Here is a 23,208-nt window from a genome sequence, read left to right as displayed (position 1 = left end):
TGGCCTCCTAGATGCCACAGTGCCTTAGTGGAACAGGTCAGCTTGTGAGCAGTGAAACTGCTGACACCCATGCCACACATGCTGACACCAGACACCCCTTTTGCTATACATCCCGTGATCTTWCTTGCTGAGCAAGATCTTTTTAACTCTGCCCTCCAAGTCTGGGGAACTAAGGTAATGGTTGGTTTTGGAACAAAAAGTCAAGTATATTCCCATGAGTTTGGGTGTTTTCTCCCCTGTAGAAGTAAAGCACATATTTACTCTGGCTAACTAGGACTTCTGCAGGACAMCTAGATGTGTTGCTCTCCATTCCTGCAGCCACTGAGTACAGTTTGGGCTTCGTGGAAATACAGTCAGTTATCTGAGCACTCCAAGGGTTTTAAAAGGTAGGTGAAATTGTAAAGAGTGTTCTTGAGATCCTCTCCTGAATGAGGAATTATTTAAGCAYTTTCTGATAAAGTGAACCTTGAAAACTTAATTCCAAGCTAATAACCAATCCAATATAAACATCCTGTTCCACAAGACCTACTCAAAGCAGCACAGAGTGCCAGTTCGTTTGTCCAGGCTCACCCCCGGTAATGACACTGCAGCCTGAAAGTAGCTCAGCATTTGATTATGAGAACCAAGGCCTGGCTACAGGACAGTTCAGACCAAAACTCACTAAATTCAGATCCCTCAGGTGAACTCAGGAGTTMTGGGAACTATTCTTTCCTCTCCATAATATACAGCCACAGGGTAATCTCAAGAGGTTTCTCTGCTGGCACTTACACAGCAAGCAACAGGGAAAGGCTGACAGGATGTTCTCAGAAGGAGAACAGTACTCCACTGTCTTGAGTTTATTCTGTCAATTCAAAGCCTGAGCTTTCAGGCAAAAAAAAATAGTGTCTTTTTGTATTATTTTACTGTTCATGCAGCAGGTGTTCAGAGGAGCAACAAAAACCCAGAGATAAATCCATAGAGTGGAAGTCTTTTTTTTTAAACTTTCTTTTCTAAATTAAAACACACACCCATATTTGAGCTCCCGTCTTTACAGTTTTGCTACTGGCTATCTTCACTGRTCTATCAGTTCAGGCTGCCTGCAGATTTAGGAAGAAAGATCCACTTGAGGTCTTCATTAGAGAACCTTTTGCAACCTTCAGAACAGTTCTACAGGTGGGAACACAGTTAGGACCCATTTGTCTTCCTGAAACTTAATCCACTCCTCTTAGCCTTCACTTAACAAGTATGATGCAGACTAGGAAGATGATGGGAATGATCAGACCACCTACCTGCAATGACTCTTTCCACAGCATACTCGAAGTTAGAAGTATCAATGGATTTATGACCCTCTCTGGCAGCATGAAGAGCAGCTTCGTTACATATATTTGCTATGTCAGCTCCTATAGGCAAAAGTTCACAAGAATTACRTTACATTTGTTATGTGATACACAGATTCCAGGGTACAGAAGAGGCAAGAACAAATCTGGAGGAGGACCTAAAGAACTCAAACAGCCTGCATTGCAAACTCCTCTTTGTTCCTTGGGAACAGAGAGCAAACTTTATCCATGGTGTTTATGTTGGATTTGAACAATATAACTGGCTTGGCAATGAACACTGTATTGCCACACACAGGACAGTTTAGCAATCAATTAAAAGGCTAAAGCCAAGGCTGGCTCTCAGCAACAGAGAAGTGGTGTGGGCAATCCAGATTGGCACGGGCTGYCGCACTGTTCATACAGCAACCACATAAACCTCTGTGCAGAAGAGAAAGAACATCTGTTCCGAGTTTGTGTGTGTGGGTGATGGTGGCGGGGGGCTGCTGAAAGAAGTCACGAAGAGGCAGTGTGCTGGGGCCTGTTAGAGGGGAAAACCAGAAAGAATATTCCAGGAACTCCACGTAAACAGGAACTCTGGAGCCCCTTACTCAGCATTGTTTCAAGCTCCCAGAGACCTACCCTGAAAAYAGCCACAATGCAGGAGCCAGGGTCGCCTGATTTTTACCATGACCAACAAAATAATTGTTATGTCTCTCTCCTATCCTTTTAGTTTCCTGGTAACACATATCAGCTTAAGAGTCTATCTCCAGCTCAGTGACCTGAAGTGTAACAACACACCCTCAACAGCAGCTTGGACAAGATCATACACAGTGRTTCCTCCTCTCAGGAATTAGGATCTTCAGCACTATAGAAGCGTATTTTTCTCTACTCCTACGCCCTGCTAGTCCCAGAAGTCTCAGAAAATTGAAAATAACCAYGAACAATTGCTCATCACAGCTCCATTCACTAGGGAGATGGCTCAGTTCCCACTATTTCAGCAGAGATGGAAAAGGCTTGAGGAAAAAAGCCTTTTAGACCAAAATACCCTGTTAAAACAAAGCGAACAAAAAGCCCCAGGTTGAACTGGATAACTGACAAGTGTGGAAGTAGGTAGAGCAGCCCAACACACACTGCAGCATGTCATACCGCTGAAGCCTGGAGTCAGCTCAGCAAGGTGCTGCGAGTAGAAGCTGCCATCTTGAATCAGCTTGAGACCCTTCAGGTGTTGCTCAAAGATTTCTCTTCTCTCCTGTAAAGGAAACAGCATTTGCACAACAAGGAACATCTGGGCCCAACAGGCCTTTGCAACACAACAGTCACTACCATCCATCACAAGCAGCAAAGGAGCAGCCAGACTTCTGGCAGTGGGGAAAGTGGCACTGCCACCAGAGGGCAGGCCATTCTCACAATGGTTTTGTCCTACAGGAGTCCTCTCAAATTCAGAACAGATGTATGAAGGCTTACAGTGAGTCACTGCCTTCTCTCCCAGGGCCACACTCTCCTCCTAACTTTCACTCTGATCTGTCTTTTAATTTTTGTCTTACCATAACAGCACTTGCAAAGGAGCTCAGAGCGCCTCTGCCTGCTTCCTCCTACACTGAATGAAGACCCCATCTACTAGCTACTCAGCCTGGGACCATTTCCCAGGCAAAGGTGGGGGGGTGAAGAGACAGCTGGCAAGTAGCCAGGGAGTGACTCATTCAGCTGGTCCAGGAGATCCTGATTAAAACAATGGCCTCAGTTGCCAGGGTTTTCCCCTTCCTCCTTCAGGGCAGCTGCACAGTTCATGCTTCCGTGCCAGATTCTATCAGGCATTTAAGGTATTTTAACTGAAAACTCTGAGGATGACAGTAAAGCACAGATGGAAGAAGAGCAGCCTGTGCTGGCAGAGCACGCACTTCACCACTGCAGCTGAGCTTATTTTCAAAATTGTGCTAAAATTGTCGATATAGCAGACATGGTGGACTACCCTAGTAAATGGATCTAAAAGCATTCGGGAGGAGAGAGTCACTCAGCTGGCTGTGTAAAGGAAAATGAGGAGCCTGATGAGAGTAGTGAGGATGATAAACCAACATGACAAATGGTGTTCAAGGCACATTACAATTTAGGCTCTCCTCACACAAGCAGCACAAGTTAATTTGCCACTTAGGTAGTTCCTGATTTCCTGGAGACAGGACACACATTTCTGCATCTCCATGGCAAAGAGAACCTCACAGAAGAATTCACCACCAAGCCCATACCAGAGCAAGCACAGACACTTAAGAACAGCCAGCTGTCATGTCAGAGAACCAAACAAGCGCATTAGCATGTCACCTATTTGATTTAGGGCACAGAAATAAGAACGAAGGCAAGTATAAGCCTGCCAACTCTATTTTCACCAAGCTCATCCTTTGCCAGGCCAGTGAATCATCAGCAAGTAAAAGACTGGAACACCTGAGTCATTAGCATTACAGGAAGGACAGGGAAGTGGGCAGTATATACCTGCAGTGTTGGAAGATCAATAAAAATGTGCCTGTCAAGCCTCCCAGGTCTCATCAAAGCATTATCCAAGACATCAGCACGGTTGGTAGAAGCCAGCACTATGACATGATCTGTGGTCCCCATTCCTGCAGAAAAACAAGAGTGGAGGTTTTCACTATCACAAAGATACTGCATTGCAAGCACACAAAGGGACAGGACAGGGCAGGATGCAGAGAACATTTTACACAACTTTATCACAAAGCCACATTGCGCTTACAGCATCCTCTGTGGCAGCTGAGGCTGAGGATGTGTTCTTTTCTTCAGCTGGGAGCACAAAACAGGAAGGGACCTCCCAAGTCATCAGATCCAATCTCTAGTCATCTCAGAYACTGAAATTTCCTTTTCATTTATTCTCAAGCTTAAAAATGTTTTTTCTTTTGCCACAACTGGAAATTGCTCCAGCTGGAAACCAGAACAGAATCTCTCTATTCTGACAGGTTAGAGCATGCCTTCTCAGCCCCAGCCTTAAGTCAGTTCCTCCTCATTTAATCCCAGGTTGAGCAAATATCACTGTTAACTGAAGTAACCTGTTCCTGTTAGCTGGAATAACCCTCCCCTCTGCCATATTTCTGGAGAAAGCCCACTCCGCTTTCATTTACTTTCAGTTTTTCATCACAGACAGGCCACTAGAATCACTGAGGAAAGCACATGCTTTCTTCTGACCAGCTCAGATTAAYGCAAAAAAGAGGACGTAGCCTTGCCATCCAGCAAGGTGCATATTAGAGAGTAATTTGCTCTATGTCTTTTCACTCAAATTTTATCACTCAAAAGGCAGCCAGGCACACTGCGGATCAGTGTGAAGATCATTCTTGTTGAAAGTTCTGCAGACTTCACATAGGCAAGGGCAGAATGCAACCAAACAGCTTTGTAGTGATGATTAGCGCACACTAGCTCAAGCCACAACCAGGCAAAGTTTTGTTCCCAGGTCTTAAAGACAAAGACAGCATCAGGATTTACAGGTTTTGAGAGCAGCCTGTAGTATGGAGGCACAGACAGACAGACAGGCCTTCCTGGGGAAGGCAGAGCACTAACAGCCGGCAGAGAACAGAGAGGGGCAGGTGGCAGTGTTGCTTGGGTGGGAAGGAAGAGATCAAGTTGAGGCACTGAACCACACTGCTTATTACATTCCAACAGAGGCYCCCAGGTATGAGTCACCCACTTACAGAAGATTCAACAGCCCTGGCATAGAGCAGCCTCCCAAGGGAAAGGACACGTTAGTCCCATGTGCTTCCTTCGCTGCCAAGTCACACGCTGCGAAGAGGTAGCTTTACGCAGGTGAGTTGCAGCTCTCCAGCTCCACTGGAAGAGCTGCCAAATTTGTCAACGTACAAGAGCTCAGTAGAGAGAGTAACATTAGAGGTAAGTCAGAAGATGGGCTCTTTCAGCTTGTGCTGTAGCAAACCTCAGTTCTTCCTCCCTACAGGATGCTACCTAAATAAGCTCCTGAAGACTAGAAAACCCACGATCTTTCAGGCGCATATTATAGCACATTTTGGAGTGTGATAAATAAGCAGAGAGACTGGCAGCCACTTGGGGGATAGCAGGCTTCATTCACTCGGCATTCAGCAAGATTAGACAGTACAATACATTATCTGCTTTGCAGCTGGGAAGACTCAGTCTTAAAATAGGTCCAACTATCAAACAAGTATAATTAAAACAGAACCACGGAACGCACCCTTCTTGCGTGAGTTTTTGCCCCATTTGCTCTCAGTGTGCATCCCAGTAGGGTAAAACACAGCTCCAAGAAGTCTACTGCAGCAGCCTCTAATTCACATTTGTGTTCCCTATGCAATGTCACCTGGCATGTCACAGGCTTCAGCTCCAATAAGCGAGGAGCAGTCATACGATTAGTCCATGAAAACACCACCTCAGTCATACCAACAAGTTAAAGACAGCAATGAATTTAGCCTAAAGAGAGCCTTTATATCCGTGCTGCTTGTAATTGAAGCCACTTTATGAAGGAAAGGAAAAAAGGATCCTCTTGAACTGGTAAGTGCTCTGCTTCCCCACAGACACAGAGCACGTTACTTGGATGGGCACCTCATCTGCATTATTACACAGTGTAATTTTACAGCTGTTTGTTCAAAAGCATTTTGGGCATCATCTGTGTACAGTATCCATGACAGAGCCACCTTTGTACTGGAAGCCTTTAGGCAGAAACATACATAACAGCCTAACTCAGGGAGGGAGGTCTTGTCTGAGCGCTGTGTGAAGAGCTGCTGCTGAAAGATGTCCTACATTTCATTCACAAAACATAAATCAGACCAGGACCTTCAAGCTCCTCTGTTCTGATGCATTTGAGAGGAGACTGAGTCACATTCCTCTTCTGCTTGTTTGCAGTTTGCATGTGAAGATTCACTATTCAAACCAGACACCTGTTCTGACAAAGACTGTAGTACACATGTCGCTCTCCTTTTAGAAACAGCTTCAGTATATACAGTCCCTCCCATCCCTCTCCCTCCTCCCACAAGATCCCTGCTGCTTCCAGAATATGAAGAAAGCTGTCAGAGTGAAGGAAACCAAGGTCACTTGTAGAAGAGCACTATGATTACTCTGCAATCTGCATACCAAAATTACTAAGTATCAAACTACACATTCATTCCATAAAACTTAGCATAATGGCTTTTTTTTTTTTTTTTTTTTTGGTCTCTTCATCCTTCTTCTAGCCTGCAGAGGAGGTTCCCATACAACTCTGATTTTCTTTATCTTACCTCCAAGTAATCTCAACCAAACACAGAAACTGAACATTCACTGGTAAGCTGAATATCCACAGATCTCCTTCTATACTTTTTTAATAGCTGAACTCAGCTCCATGATGTTGCCTTCTAGAATTTCAGCCATCAATTTAAGCTAAAGACAGCTAAAACAGAGGTCTTACTCTTCTGCTTCAAGGCTTCTTCATTACAAACACTTACCACTCTTCCACTTGTGCAGAACCGTTAACCTCCCCAAAACCTTATGCACCATTCTCCTGAAAACTTGATTTTGCCATGATGCACATAACACTTCAGTGTTCAYTTGGCTTACATGCTCTGTTAGATAACACCCCTGTAATATGTGCCAAGATCACTGCTTATGAATACAAGCCAATATTAAGTCCATGTTTCTTGTACTAGCCTGATAGTCCTTGCCAGCTGTCTCTCATTTGACATTGTAAGCTCCTTGGGCTATTTTTTAGCATGTGTTTGATAAAGCACTTAGCAAAATGAAGGACTTGTACATGATCTATATGAGACACGAATAAATAACTAAGCAATACAAACTTATAAAGAACTAGGCAGCACATAGCAAGCAAGGTGCTTTTGTAGGAACTTTTAAAGCATATATGGAAAATATTTGTGTTCTAAACTCACTTTCAAATGGAATTGTGCCCTAATTTCTGAATTAAAGACTCATCAACTCCTCCCCACCTCCCAAAACACTATAGATATTCTAATTCTGCACCTAATTTCTACAGACTCAAAGAAATCAGTTATTTTCATTTTTAGCACAGAGGTGCAGATTGCACAGACTACATATTCCTGAACAGTCAGAAGGGCCTTCTATTGGTTCAATGTTATCCTGTTCCCAGTTTACCTGTAACTGTGGGGGGGGGAGGGAAACACACTAAATCTGAGACTGTTGCTATTCTATTCATAGCTACCACTCTTTTCCATCAAGGTATCTACTATACAGATACAGCTGTAAACAGCTACGTTCACTCCAAATAAATTTACATGCTTGGCCAAGCTTCCTAAAAGTTAATACAAGTGTAAAGTCCCATGGAACTGCGCACACATTTAGGATGATTTCTGATATCTACATGGCACTGTGTCCTTCAAAGACATTCCTCTGATAATTGGATTCCTGTCCAAATATTTAAGAGCTACTTAAAGCTCATTCCTCTCTTTCAAAAGCCTTATGGAGCCTGACCTGAGAAGCAGAGAGGTCTGGAAGGTCGTTGTTCAGCAGGACCACTCTGTCCTGTTTCCACCATGCTGTGCTCTAGCTTACAATTTCTTCTTCTGCAGCAAGGGCAGAGATCCAAAATTACAGATCATCTTGTGTGCACTATGGAGGAACTTCTACTCTTTGCTGCAAATGTTTTTACAAGTCCCAGCTTCTCTCCTTGAGAAGAGAAGGTTTACCCCAGAGCAACTTCCAGAAGGGAGCCCTGCTGGGGAACCACAGGAAATGTTTCCTTCAGCATGGCTGCACCCTCCACTTCACTGCAAACATTCACTAAAAAAAAGTAAGCAGTTTTAACCACTAAGGCCTGGAGAAAGAGGCATGCTTTTAGTGCAGAGCATCAGAGTAATAGTCAAGACGGGGGGGGGCACACCCAAAACAGCTGTCCCACAAACAGCAGACTGAACAACCACTCCCTGATGCGCAGGTTGTTTATGCCTCGCTCAGCTCTGCAACAGAAGCAGCATAAGCTGGGTCAGTGCTGCAGGCTCTGACAGACTTAGTCGTGACTAAGAACGGCCGAAGGACTGTTCTTTTTGACATTTGTGCAGAAGTGTCTAAGGGCTGACTTCAAGACACGGTGCAGCCAGCAACAATCCAGAAGCATGGTATCAAACCATGACTTGCTTCCAAAGCTTATCACTCCTTATTTTGATGGGGATTCTGTATCCAGGTAATGTTAGAGTTATTGTCAAAGGACAACACAAGAGATATATCACATTGCTTACTTCCCTCTGGGACAACTAAACTTTAAAGCTTATCAGGCTTTAAAACACTACCTGTCTTGGACAGAACATAACAAGTATTAAAGAATATTTAATGGCCAGCTGGATTTAAATGTTATCCTCTAAACATAGCAGTGCCCTTGCTGCCAATTCACTTTCTTTTGGCTCCCCAGAACCGTAAATTATCCCTCTCCAACTGCCAGCAGGAAAACATGCTGCTGAACTGAAGCCATTTACTATAGAGTAAGCCTTTAGGGTTGCTGCCCTCTGCCAGCCATGATCTCCAATGCATGTTTTATTTTGGCTTCATGAGCAAGTGGATGTACACATGGTCATTGGTACAAATTCACTCCGGATGCAATGCTACACTTATTCAACACTAACTCTTTGGAGTACAGTCAGCAAAACAGCTGGCTCCAGGATTTTAAATTTACTAGCCCAAAACTCTTAGAAGTCTGGATTTTATACAGACTCCAAGGAGGGCTATCTCCACAAGCCAGCCGCAGCACGTACTCAGAGATCTGTCCCAAGCCCAATTATTTTCCAGACACTGTCAGCTCTGGACAATTCTCCAGAGTCTAATTCTCCAGTGACAGAGAAAAAGCGATATGATGCAGAGCCTTCACCAACAGGGACTAAAGATAGGGTATACGGATGCAGAGTGTGTTTGAGGAAATTCCTGAGAATTCTGCAGGGAAGGGTGGGTCAGCACAGAGCAAGTACTGGGCACACAACTTCCAGAAGCCTTGTGCTGAAGAGTAGCTGTTCTTTCTCCTCTGCTATTCAGTCAATGTAACAGCTGGAGAAGGGTGAGAAAGCAGAGAAAGGACCCACTTCAGGTAAATGATACAAGTACCTCTGAAATCAGAAAAACACTAGGCAAGGCTACACTGGGGTCCACATAGGAAAAGTCATCCTGCCTTTCAGGACCTCAGATGCTCCCTTAAGTGGCAATCTGAAAGACAGTATCACTTGTCATGCAGAGGGACTTTTAGCAATGACATTATCAAGCTATAGGGCTGGCCTTTGCCCTGAACAGACTGTGAAGTGCAAGCTAATCCTGCCCCAGAGAAGAGAGGAGTAAGGTTTGTTTCAGTGCAACTGTAAATACTCCAGCAGAAAAAGAATGTCGAAATCTGAAAACTTTAAGCAGGAAAAAGATGTATAAGCCAACAGTTTTGATCTCTAAGGCAACAAGGGCCCAACTGCTTACAGGTAAAGAGAAATACTCACCATCCATTTCCACCAGCAGCTGGTTTAAAGTCTGTTCCTCCTCAGCATTGGCAAAACCAGAGATATTGGTTGAGCGCTTCTTGCCCACAGCATCGATTTCATCGATGTACACAATGCAGGGTGCACGAGCCTGGGCTTCTCTGAAAAGGCTCCGAACTCGGGCAGCTCCAAGACCTACAGAGCAAAGGAAAGAGCTGAACCTCACAGCTGAAGCTGTTATCACAGCTAGAGAGCAGGGTTGCTGGCCCCCAGGGAAACACTTGATTCTGGGCAAGCTTTCAATGCCTGACTGTCCTCCCTACACTCCAGCCACAAAGATGTAGACACAGAAGCCATCTCTCTAGTCCTAAAGCACTGTTTTTCCTGGATCACACTAGCTTTTTACCCAGCTCCCAAAACTGCAAAGACTCCTCACAGCTGTGAGGAGAGGAGCTCTGTTCCCAGCTGCACATATGAATTTCTGTTCCTTCCATGGGTCAGAAGCTGAAATATTCAGCTTGTTCCTTCACACAGACCCTTGTCTGGTTGTAAGGGATCTAAGAGGAAGGAGAAAAAAGGAGGAAGATGGAAATCTGCTCTATGTGAGAACACTGATGGATTTTCAGCATAAGAAAGGCAACTTCTGCTGATTACTTTAGTTTGGAAATACTAACAAGTATAGGGCAGTCAAAAGCAAGTGCTTCCAGGTGAAGAACCATGGCTGCACAGTGTTAGAAGCAAGCAACTAGCAGTACAGAGAACAGATATTTTAGGTTCTAGTTAACTACGTAACATCTACAACTGGAAACCTCACACACCTTCAACAGAAATAAGCAACTCAGCTTCCCCAAAGACAGGCTAGAAGTCTATTTTTTGCAAGAGGTCCAGCCAGCACTTTCCAGTCTACAACAGACCAACTAAGCCCTGCTCCATTCCTCCCGAGAGCTTACCTCCTATCACCTCCACAAACTCAGAGCCTGCCATGGCCAAAAACGGCACTTGCGCTTCTGTAGCCACTGCCTTCGCCAACAAGGTCTTCCCACAGCCTGGTGGTCCAAGTAACAAGGCACCTTTAGGAACTTTAGCCCCAAGCTGAAGGTAGCGATCAGGATTCTATAAGCACAATACAGCTCTGTCAGATCCACAGCTCATATGAAACATCTGCAGAGGAATGTGGCCTCCCAGAGCTTTCTGCTACTGTTTCTGTTCTGATCAACTCAGCTGCTCCTGTTGGGAGCTTAAGCTCTGCACTCCATTACAGAATTGGAAGTATAGAGATTGAGTCATGTGGAAGTATAGCGATCGAGTCATGCTGATCACACCATAAATAGTTGCCAGACTATTTAAACAGAGGCTGTTTAGTATGATGCAGGATGAAGAGGAAATATATACCCTGCTCTCCAGGTTGCCCAGCTATCTGGAAAGATGGGCAGCAATCACTTATTTTGTTCTATTTTTGTAGGGTGAAGAAAAGGCAGAGGAGAGAATTCAGCACATTTAATACAACCATGGCATTGTCAGTCAAATGACAGGTGAGCATGGGCACTTCTGCTTTTTAATCTAACATTTCCAGCATGGATAATCATGATCAACATTACAACAGGAACCCAGAAAACTGGAGAACCTCTTATGAAAGCTGCATGGCTTCCATTACAGGACACGTCTGTACAGTTCTTACCTTTAAATAATCCACAAATTCTTTGACTTCCATTTTGGCCTCATGCATTCCTGCAACATCCTTGAAACCAATCCCTTTTCCAGATTTCCCATCCACAACAGTGAAACGAGCCATTTTCAGTTGGTTCTGCGGAAGGCAGTAAAAGTAATAAAGATATGCTCTGACTTTGGACACGGCAACAGTCTGAAAAAGCTGTTTGATGTACTTTAGGAGACAGCAGAGCACCGTTATAAGCCCCTCCTGCCCCCCAAACAAATGCCCACTAATGCGTTGATATTTTTTCATCCTCTGCTTTGGAAATTGTTCACAGCCAGACTGCATGACTGTTGACTCAGAAGCTTTATCCATGTTTCATTGGTAACAGACAACATAAGCCTGCAGCAATACTCCTGACATAATCCAACTCAAATTCCCTGTAGACCCAGCAAGGATACTTAAGTATGTGCAGAATGCTCAAAACCTTAATTGGGATCTGCTCCCCCATTTTTAAGTGCTTTGATCTTTAATATGCTTGGGATAAGCACAGTTTTGAGAAATACATATTGATGGTAATTAACTGTCAATACTTTCTTGTAAATGAATATAAACAGACACTTTGCACCACTGTCCAATGCTGCTACTAGCTTCTGTTACAACACAACCCAGGGATGGAACTATAGGCTCTCAAATTTAAAAGGCACCATATTTCAGTCTCCATGTGTGTGTTAAACCACATGACAGCCAAAACAACAATTTAGCTAAACATTCTCCTTGTAAGTCCTCATATTTTTCCTTCTGAAAACAGCTACTTACAATTTTTTTTTCTCTTTGAGGAAAAGTTCATAGCTTCTCAGGCCTTAGAAACACAGACTCCAAGCAAAGAGTTAAATGCGCAAGGCCTGGCAGTCCTCACTTATGCAAAGGCAGAATCTAGTCCTTAAGGCCTTTATTACTCAACATTTTTTTAAACTATTCTTCTCTTCCAAGCAGCTGCACTCTTTTGTATAAAGTGAAACTCAGAGTCAGAAGAGAACTGCATAGGAAACCTAGTGGGAAACTTCTTAACAGGGGACTGAATTCACCACTATTTTCATTCCAAAGTCCCTGTGGTTATTGCCAGTGTACCCAGGGCCTATTTCTACATAGTTTCATCAGCTGATCCAGGCAAGGGTAGAGGAGAGAAGTAGGAGATTTGACTGATGTTGCAAGTGAGGCATGTGGYGTGAGGGGAAGCAGCCAACATATAATGAAATCCAGAATTTGAACAYTTTTTTTTTTCCAATAAATTGGGAAGTCATTTTGTAAAAAGCAGCGATTCCTGCTCCTGGCTGTATGGGAGGCATATTGGCAGGACCCAGTGAAAAACACCATCTGCAGCTGCACCTCATTAGTAGGTTTTGAAAATAGCAGAGAAAACTGGACTGCAAATTCACTGAGCTCAGCCCTTCCTGTCACTGGGGAAAGAAGGGGCCTCAGCTAAGGCCAGTTACTGTACAACCTAATCAGATGATTGGGGCAGAAAAAGATGCAAGATGTGTCAAGACTGCAGAGTTCTTGGCATTAGTTAATTCTTATCCTCTGTTGACTTTACAGAGGAAAGGGGAAGAAATTAGGCTAGCAGAAGACCAGACTGCTTACAGGCTGCAAAACAATGACAAGATCTAGGATACTTACAAAGGCATTGAATCCTCCTACCCGGCTTGCCGCTCTAATAAGGCGGAAGATGCTCCACAACATAGACACAGCCACAAGTGTCACTATCAGAGAAATTGCGTCACTGAAAGGACAAAAGCAAGTCAGGTACAAATTGAAGCATTCAGCCACAAGAAGTATTATTAGCTTGGTAAATATTACTCAATGCAGCTATTTTCAGTACTGCAAAGACTTTGGCATTTAGACTAGAAACACAGCAATGAGTAGACATGACTAAGAAAACGGCATCTTTACGGTTTTACATATTTTTACAGATTTTTTTTACATATATATTTTTATATGTGTACGTGTGTGTGTGTGTGTATATATACACACACATATACATACACACACACTTTTTGTTTTAGATGTAACAGAAAACCCAATAATTACGTAATCTAAAAGGTTAAACAGAGGACACTGGCAAATACTGCTTACAGCTGTGGAAAAAAAAAATTCTACCTTACCATCCCTTTCAGAGGCATTGCTGCTCATGAAACAAATACAACCTTCAGGCAGTTGAATTACATCCAGACCAGAATCTGACTGGACCAGGCAAAGAGTTTGCCACAGAAGATCTGTGGCTGACAACACTAGAAGATACCTCCCTCTCTCAATCCTGGGGAAAATCTCAGTACAAGTCAGGCATTAAGAAGCTGGTCTGTCTATTCAGGTTGGCCCTCTCTGGCCAAGCATCTTAGAAGTCCCTTGTGTACAGCAACCAACATAATGAATTTTCTGCACCTTTCGCAATGCTAATCACGTGAGAAAGGAGACCTGAAACAGAGACAACATTGCAGATCTAACACAGTTATGGGACAAGCTTGCTGAGAATGAAATATCCTGTGAGCTCCAAACACAGTATTTTTTTTTTWWTTTTTTTWTTWTTTWTTTTTTTAGGAGGAAAAAATGATCAGACATGCCAGATGACAGGCTGGGATCTGAGGGACCATAACTCAGCTCCCTGTTCTGCTACAGATGCCCTGCTTGACCCTGTCAAATCATCTGGCCTCATCAGACTTCTGTTTCTTATCTTTAAAGAAGGAGCATGTCTTCCGTCCCCCACAAAGGGATGATTTACTGAAGCAAAGGGACCAGCACGCACCATACACCCAGCTGTGTTTATTTCTTCTCTGTGAGAGACCCTAGGCAACACTGGGAACTGAAAGTCACCTCCAATTTGTCAACTGTACAAACAGAGGATTAATTCTGAAACAAACCAAGTGCCCATATCTCAGAAAGAACTGAAYCCAAGCTGTGAGTACTCTGTATCTCACAGGTTAGAGTTCCAGATTCTAGAGTCTCCCAAAAGAATATAGACCCTACAACATCTCTTTGAAGAATCTTTTTCTGTGGGCTGGGGAAGCAGCTTGTGTTCTTGGTTGATTATTTTTTCAGTTTACTTTCTGGTATGCAGAAGTTTGAAATAAACTGGCAAATTCTGAATTTCAGCTAAAGATCTCATATTGCATGGTCAAATAAATAGAAAGTTTAATCTTCCTATAAACCATGTACTACAGTATGTAAAAGCAGTCCAGACGTCAAGAAACTAGCCAATATCCTGTACAGATATCTATTCATAGCTGAACATACCATTTAGGCATGTCTCACATTGAAGCAGGGCCTCCAAGAGGAAGAACTACACGCACTGGTCATCTCTACCTCCAAAATGACACCATCTTCTGATCCCCATGAGCTCCTGAGGAAAAATATACACCTCCACTTCATTTGTTGTATAAGCAGGTGACCAGGCCATCTTGGAGGATGATTATAGCAGTATGAAACTATTTTTGGGGGGGCTTTCAGGGAAGGGAAATTCTTGGCAGACAAGATTTCTGCACTACATCCCTTGAGTACTTTAAGATAAGTAACTGAGAACTCTCTCCCTGCTCTGGTGTTTCTCCACACACTTTAAAAAAAAAAAAAAGCATCTTACTGTAACAGTGTAACAGCTGCCAGGGTGGTGGAGCTCCTGGACTTGTTCAGTATCCCAGTGAACAAACTTTACAGGTCTGTTTTGTACTCTGGACCCCATAAATCCTGTTTTCCAAGAACAAGCTGCCAGCCTCAATAGAAGGACACAAACCACAGCAGCAGCAAAAGACCACACAACACTATAACAGCATACRAAAATACAAAATAAAGTCTAGCCAGCACTCTCAAAGTCTTTTGATAGATTTTTTTCCCTCTTCTTGCTCATTAGAGCCTTATTTCAATATTAAAAGCTTTGAGTCTTGTTGATTTCTTTTTTTTCCCCTTAAACAAAGGATCTTGCTTTCAGGTAACAGAACAGGACTGTGAAATTAATATAAGTACTCATTTCTCATTGAGATTTCTTGTGTCTCATCATCAAAGCTGCTCTGCTCAGTATGTGGCTCACAGCTGGAGCCAATACCAGCACATGCTAGTCTCTGATCTACAGCTGCTGGAGAAATAGGCCAAAACTAGGTGTTTATTTTTACAGACTGAAAAACTGACACAGGCCTTCCTGAAAGCACTTTAGTGGGGGAAGGCTTACTGCATCACTGACATTTTCTGTAGACCAGGCCATAACATCACAATTGTTGAGCCTGTGGAGTCAGGATTTCTAATAGACTCTGCACTTTAATAATTGATCAAGAGGACAAAGAAGTGTTCAGTTTTGCAAGAACTTACAGCAATTGATACAGACTTTACTTAAACTTGCTGACAATGACTCTAAACATTTTTGTCTATTACATGGTGCAGCTCTAGCCACCTCCTGGGACCCTTACTTTTGAAATACTAGGACATATATCTAGAGCAGACTATTGCCAAAAGATAAAGTACTCCAAAACATGGAACATTTTTGTTCTGCATTTAAAAACATTCAGTACAAAGACTTTCTTCTCTGAGTGAGGATATGGCTGTCAACATAAGACCAACAATAAGCACAAGTTTATATCATACTTTCCATAAAAGCCAGGGTGTTTGTAGGAAACGGGGAGTCTCTCTTTCTCATCAATATTCAGCTCATCCTCTGCAGCTCTCAGCTTCTCTTCAAACTTGTCAATGTTTGCCACCCGCATCGTGTACAGGAGGGTAACATTCTGGGGACATGAAATCAAGAGGAATATACTGGATAATAAGGATGCAGCAATGAGCAGGAGAGGTGCACAACATCGAAAAGTCAGRCAACAGTTAGCCTTAAGTTGTAGCCTGTTTTTAACTGCACCAACAAACTCGTAAGATGGTAACAAGAACACTAGGACTAAAAAGGAAGTTAGGAACGCCTCTGGTCTTTCCTAGCTAAACTAAAATCCAAATARGAGAAAATATTTGTAAATTCTTATTACTAGATCTTGTTTCAATCATCTTCTAGATGCCTTCAGTCATATTAAATCAAACTGGTAAAGAACCACCACTGAACACTTGGACATCTCTGTTAAGATTTTCTTACAGTTGAATACTGATTATTCTTACAATTTAAAACCAGAAAAACCTTAGATTCCAATTCAATATAAGCAGCAAAAGTTCCCAAAACTTCAAAAACAATGAAAAGAAATATTAGAGAAAGGCCAATTTACCAGCAAGAGTTTAACTGAAGGCATACTGTTTAATTCAATTCTTTAAAATTATTTATTCTAATTGTAGAAAGTCACTCACAACTTGTCCATGTGGAGTGCCTCCTGGATGTAGATAAACTTCTACAATATCACTCTCTGGAACCACTTCAATTCTCTGGACTTCCCCCTTTGCCAGCATCTCATTCACAAAGTAATTCCAGGAAATGTTGGTCCCTTCTCTGTTCTCACTGACCGTGAATCGAAACATCAGTAGGATGAAAGTTATGATGAGGAGTGCCCGCAAGCGGTCAAGATGCATCTGATTTTCTCGTTTCCTGCGTTTTTCATCCTCTTTTTAAATAAGGGGGGGGGGGGGAAGGAGAGAAAAAAAAAAGATAGGAACATGTAATTGTGTAATTTTCTGACCTAAGAAGGACAATGGAACTATGAGGATAAACCCTATGGTACCTTTCTTTGTTGCKGTTGTGTAATTTGTTTCTCCTGAAGCATACAGAGGCAGTATTGAGCTTGTATTGCACAGCCAATTTTCTAGCTAGGCTGACATAGGTAAAAGAAGGTTGYGCAACTTGCCCAAGGTTACAGTTCCAGACCTTTCTGGCTTCTAGACTGCCAGACTGCAAGGGCTCGGCTGTACATATGAAACAGCACCAGCTCAAAAGCCTAGTCATGAGAGGACAAGTAGTCAGCTGTAAAATTAACAGCTGCCAGGAAGGAAGCAAATTTTGTATTCTGCTAGCCCACTACTACTTTTCAAATCAGATCTGCTTTAGCACAGCTACATCAAACTACTGGCCCACTTCCATAAAACATGGTTCTCTACTGCCCACTGCTAAGGCTGCTGCTAACATATCCACTGGAAAATATTAAAACTGAGTAAAACCAGTCACAGTGTCACTCTCCAATTATGTAGCACAGCATTACACAGTATAGTTGTTGTTTGGTGAATTCCCGATCTGCAGACATCCTGTATCACAAGACCAACAGCATTTCTACCACCCAGGAGAACAGCTACATTTATAGTAAATCCAAAATAGCATAGAAGATACCACATACAGTTTACCCAGGTAAACACATTGCAAATCAACCTCCTGGACTTAAAATTGCACAGATTTTCTCCTACGGTATCGAATTAACCTCATGCTCAAACAGGTTTGATAAGCTGTACAAAATTAAGGGTCTGTATCAAAGAGGGAACCACATACTAGACATGCTTTCCTCTCCCCTTACTGTACTAGTGACATAGACATATACTGAAGTGATGCCATAAGAAAAATGGATGGTTTACTTTGAATATTTGCCACCAAACCATTTTTCAGACTTTAAAATTTTTTGAGACTGCATAGGCAAATTCAAAATTCTATGGTCTGCAAAGGACTGTCACAGCACAGTGGTCAAGTCAATGGCTTGCTATCTTTTGAGTTGCTGAAAAGACTACAAATTTCCTTTCCTCCTCCTCCAGTCATATGTAGATATTCTTGATATGTAATTTACCACTTGCTCGTGATACACAATTTACCATCAACAGCAACATGGCATACATAAATACTATTCCGTACCCAGAAATAAATTAAGTCTGCACCACTGGATTGCTACTGCATCTGCCTGCTGCAACTCAGATTAGATTTACTTGCAAATTCATAATGAATGTTCTGACACTAGCATTTATCACTAGCCACCAATTAGACCCTATACACAGTGCAACAAAACCAAAGGACAAACATACGGCCCAGTCAGATGCTAAAAAAAGTTCTCTGTCCTTCAGATATATAGCATCATTTTTCATTTGTTTCCTAGCTCTGCTTCACATTTAACAGGAAAGGCTTGTACCTAAATAGAAACAATGCAACTTTTCAGATAAGGTTATAACTTCAAAACAGAGCGAAAAGCTCAGACACTGTGTCCAGCCTATCCACTTTGTTCTTTGATGCCATCTCCTCACTTCTGTGTTATCTGCTAGATTCAGCTTTATTAGAACAAAGCAGATTCATCACAAAGCTGCAGGCTTACATCCAGTAGTCTTAAAGATAATTAAAGCATAGTAAGATAGAACCCCTAATCTGGACAATATCCTGAAATGCTGAGCAAGGCCTAAATAAAATGGTTCTATAGAAAAAATAACTCCGGAAAAGTGAATACAGACAAAGTCCATCTATTGCTAGAGCACAATAGCGTAAAAACTGGCTATTAGGTATCTCAACAATCTCTCCAGTGTCTAAAAATTAGACTCGTCTAGGACCTTTAGCCTATRGCCAAATAACTTTAGAAAACACTACCATTTCGAGAAAGCAGGAAGACAATGCAAAGCCTTCTACTCCATATTTAATTTGGGACAAAGCTTATCTATTTCTAGTTTATGCAAAAAGTGGCTATCTTTGCAGTACAGCACTTGCACTGCACTGTAAGTTACTCCACAGTATTTGGTAAATAAAAACTGGTAACTGGAAGTGACACTTGCAAGCAACAGCTGCAGGAATACTTCCAGCTCTTCAGYCTCAAAAAGCCTCCATAAAGCAACGATTTGCTTTTAATCCTAAATTTGAACTCTGATTAAAATCTTGCAAAGGCTGCAGTGACAGTTTGAAGAGTTCTTTTTTTTTTTAATAATTGCTGCAGAGATGAGTATTCCCCTGGAGACATGGGATAGCATTCCACCTCCCAAAGTCAAGTTACCCATTAATCACAGGAGGAAAGAGGCCACAGAACACAGCATGTTACTGTTTACTAATTCCAACAGCTACAATACTTCAAGGCTCTGTGCTCACAGTCACCCTGTGTGGTCTTGCAGACACTAAGCACCCCAGCCTCAAAGCGCCAACTTCCTTAATGAGGGAACTGCAATACCGCACTAGCGCCCCATTACAGACTTTGTCTCAGTTCAACAGATGAAACAGGTAAAGTCACTGCTCTTGGCTGATGGAGACTGCACGCAATATGACATGAATCAGAGTAGGAGTGATCAGCAGTAGATTGTTTTTACTTCAAAAGCTGAACCAAGAGGATTCTACCATGGTATTTAAGCACAACACAAAACTAAAAAAGAAAAAGACTTGTCTATCTGATGACAATTAGGCAAAAGTTTGTAATATGATTTACAAAACAGAAGTATGATGTGTGAGCCTTCAATTTAGAGAGGATTTATCCCTCACTCAGGCGTCCGGAAAACAAATAAGCAGCACAGCAGACATCCATGTAAGCTCTAAGCCATCAGCAGCTCCTGTAAACATCAATTAATGTTGTAAAATTAAGACATGAGGTCTGTTATGCTTCAGCAAGCATTACTGACTGATAGAAGAACATGATACTTTCACCTGGGTCACTTCTGACACCTTTCAAAATAAAGTCCTAAGCCAGCAGATAAAGGATGTGCTATCAGCTGTGGGACACCACAGCTAGAAACCTACACCACAAAGTTGAAAATATATCCACCCAGAGCCCGGGAACTTTACATGCACCTCAATTCTTGAGAGGCAGGAGAGAAAGAACACTCAAGAACAAGCAAAGAATTTTCTTCATAGTGGAAGGAAAGAGTCAGATTACACTTTTTAAATGGAATACAGCTGTTGTCAACCCACAAATAGCAAAGACTCACTGACAACACTAAGGTTTGAAGAGACACCCACAGATAGCTTATATTTGAAAAATGTTTGACGAAAACCTACTGGAAGAACATAATAGTGCCTCCTATAAAGATCTAAACACTAGCCTGTCAAAAATTATGTAAGATCTTGTCTCGTATACAGAAGTTATTCCTCTTCACTTTTTTCACCCTTCCTTTTCAGGGTCATTAAATTCCTCCCCCTCAACAAGCTTAACATACACAGAGGACACTCCTCGACTTCTCAACTTAATCTGCATCCCATGCAGTTCCCAAGGTTCCAGAACACATTTCATCAGATAAACAAAATTCTTTATTTTGTACCCCAGGATGGCCGGGGCTTTGATAGTACAAGACTTGCAAAAAAACAGTATCGAGGAAGATTGATTTTAAAAATGAAAAGGTTTGAACAAGTATTATTAGTAACGCAGCTAAAAAACTCTTCAAATAATCTATTTTTAACTTTACTCTGTAAATCACTAGAGGTAGAGAGAGACAGTGAAGGGAACCTAAATACAAGAAAGAATTGGAATTCATCTTCAACTTGAACTGACTAATAAAGAACTGTATGTTAAAGTGTTCTACACAGGAAAGAACTCCAAACCAAAAGCCAGTAACTACTACTGTTCCCTTTTGTAAAGTAGGGAGAAAGGGCAAACATCAATTAAATTGTTTGCATGAGATGCAAAATGGCACAGAAAGCAAACACACACACACAGTTCAGGATCTCTCTTAAGCCTTAGGGCTCTGGTAGCAGCTAAGCCAAAATAACCCTTCAAACTTAGCAGCTCCACAAGCCTATGGCTAGGAACAAGTTACAGCTACAGCTCTGCAGAACAGAGAGAGTCTATCGTCATGAATTGCTCTAGTATGAAGGTGGATCTTTCATGTTGTCCACTTTCATCCCTTACATATTCCTGAAAGGTTCACTTAATTAAACATCGTTTTGGCACATACATACCCTCTTCTTCCTTTGGAGTTTTCTTTTTGAATCCTCCATTCTTATGGTTACTCCCCTGAGATCCTGAAGTAGTGAAATAGTAAGTGCCACCTGCAGGCAAGCAGAGTTAAGCAGTTACTTACAGAAAACCTCAAGTGAGAAAGATGGACAAAGGACGAGACAAATACACGAGCTCCAAACGCACAGAAAGCTAAGTTCCATGTCCACCCAGGCATACAGCCTCATTCACATGCCAAAGCAATGGGACAGCCTCACCAGAGGTAGTAACGGGAAGGACGGACTCCTTCAGTCTTCTTACATACTTTTTGACAACCTCATCAAAATACAGCTTTGTTCAGACATTAACAAGGCTAAGAAAATCATTTGGAGGGCTGGAACATTCACACATTTTCAAAGGCATAACCAAAGTTAAAACTGGTATGGTCAGTTAACAACAGCCTTGTACCAGGAATTGTAAGTTTTTATTAACAGTAATTCCTGTGCTAGAGCTAAACACAGGTTTTCTCAGTAAATGCTTTTAGGACACAAATAAAAGCCAAGACAGTAAAGATACAAACAGCAAAACTCTTGGCTACTGCTAAAAACAATCAGCAGAGGCTTTCTTTACCAGGAAAAAGAAAGAAAAAAAAAAAAAAAAAGCTCAGACACACATGAAAAAAATGACAGACTGCAGCTTCCATTTCCCGTTGTCTTTCATGAAGGCAGCAGAAAGGGGAGTCCAGGAATTGGGCTGCTTGTCAATTTTTATTTCTTTTAGAGGGTTCCCTGCCATATGAAAGATTGCACAGATACTTAACCACTCAAAAGCAAAAAAAAAATTTTGAACTCTTCAAGATAAGGTAGCCCAAGCTCACCAGATCTACTCTGGCCAGARCAGCAGCAACAACTTTTGTTCAAATCTCAAATGCATCAGCAAATCTGTTTTCCTAGTGTGAAGAGGGCAGGGAGAGGAGTAATTACTTTTGTTGTACATTTTGGAGCTTTTGCTCTAAGAATGCTGATATTTTACATCATACAATTTAACTTGTTCCAAGTTTCAATGCAATGTTTTCAGGAAAGAACTCACATGATGTGACTTCTGCCAAAGGTGAATGCTATTTTTTTTTAAGCTTTGCTAATGAGGCACATAAAAATTCTCCTGAAGAGTCTGCAGTTTTTAAATTAGCTTTTGAATCTTAATGACTTGAGTAAGCTCTCATCAAACTCAGGTCCTTGGGGAAAGGTGCCATTGTTCAACTCTGCCACCAGACAAAAATCTAAAAGCCCTATAAGTGATTACACTGCTCCCTAAGACAAGTTTTTTTTTTTTTTTTTTTTTTCCCAGGTGCAGGAACACATGCAATGAAAGTAATGAAAAGTCAACACTCTTACTAAATTAGACCTTTTTTTTCCCCTCCCCAGCAGTACAGTTGCTTTTAGGGACTCACCTAAGAGTTTCCAAAGCCTGACTGGATCTCGAATTATGTGTTGTTTCACTAGGACTCCACTGAGACCTTGAAATGTGGGGGAAAATGTTTGTGACAGAAGGCTCTGAGGCAGAAGAGAAAGAAAGAAAGAAAGGGAGGGGGAGAAAAAAAAGAGAGAGCTATTGGAAAAGTACTGTGCCTGCTTGATGATTCTGTACTCCGTGAGACTAAAATTCATTTCTAAATATGAAAGAATTATGGATAAGTCCTAGCAGCACCAGCTGGGAGATCTGAATATTTTTCTTGCTTGTGCTGTGAACATCCCATGTGACACTGAGGATATTGTTTATAACCCAAACTCAGGCCAGCGCACATAAGTATAAACCCATGCCCGATACATTCGGACACTGGATTTTCCCCCCCCTGTACCTCTGTTACGTGCTCTAAAGGCACGGCGGAATTTGGTTCTTCCCGAAGCGCAGCGAGTTTCGCCTTCTCACCACTGCCGAAACGCAACCCCGCTCCCGCAGCAGCAAGCCTCAGGGGCTACAACTCTGTAACCCTTTCGCACGGCGGTAAGGGTAACGCAACTGTTCCCCTCGGTCCTTCGCACCCGCCCCGCGGTGCGGGCCCCCCTGGAGGGCAGCGCCAC

At 42.3% G+C, this 23,208-nt stretch overlaps 1 protein-coding gene across 1 annotated transcript in view; it reads right to left on the bottom strand.

Moving 5' to 3' along the window:
• The window catches only part of SPG7 (SPG7 matrix AAA peptidase subunit, paraplegin), a 97,699-nt gene that overhangs the window by 7,746 nt on the left and 66,745 nt on the right, over window positions 1–23,208 (bottom strand). Inside the window, exons 2-13 of the mRNA XM_085317350.1 lie at window positions 22,986–23,102; window positions 22,578–22,680; window positions 21,151–21,240; window positions 16,674–16,924; window positions 15,978–16,117; window positions 13,032–13,134; window positions 11,379–11,504; window positions 10,651–10,813; window positions 9,722–9,895; window positions 3,777–3,901; window positions 2,442–2,544; window positions 1,269–1,379 (exon numbers count right to left, since the gene is read on the bottom strand). Coding sequence (XP_085173476.1) covers window positions 1,269–1,379; window positions 2,442–2,544; window positions 3,777–3,901; window positions 9,722–9,895; window positions 10,651–10,813; window positions 11,379–11,504; window positions 13,032–13,134; window positions 15,978–16,117; window positions 16,674–16,924; window positions 21,151–21,240; window positions 22,578–22,680; window positions 22,986–23,102 — 1,606 coding nt within the window. The remainder of the gene's footprint in view (window positions 1–1,268; window positions 1,380–2,441; window positions 2,545–3,776; window positions 3,902–9,721; window positions 9,896–10,650; window positions 10,814–11,378; window positions 11,505–13,031; window positions 13,135–15,977; window positions 16,118–16,673; window positions 16,925–21,150; window positions 21,241–22,577; window positions 22,681–22,985; window positions 23,103–23,208) is intronic.

The sequence above is a fragment of the Rhea americana genome, unplaced genomic scaffold, assembly GCF_003343005.1.
Source record: "Rhea americana isolate MKP2758 unplaced genomic scaffold, rheAme1 scaffold_499, whole genome shotgun sequence".
NCBI classification, from domain to species: domain Eukaryota; kingdom Metazoa; phylum Chordata; class Aves; order Rheiformes; family Rheidae; genus Rhea; species Rhea americana.
This window is presented reverse-complemented; position numbering and strand designations above follow the sequence as displayed.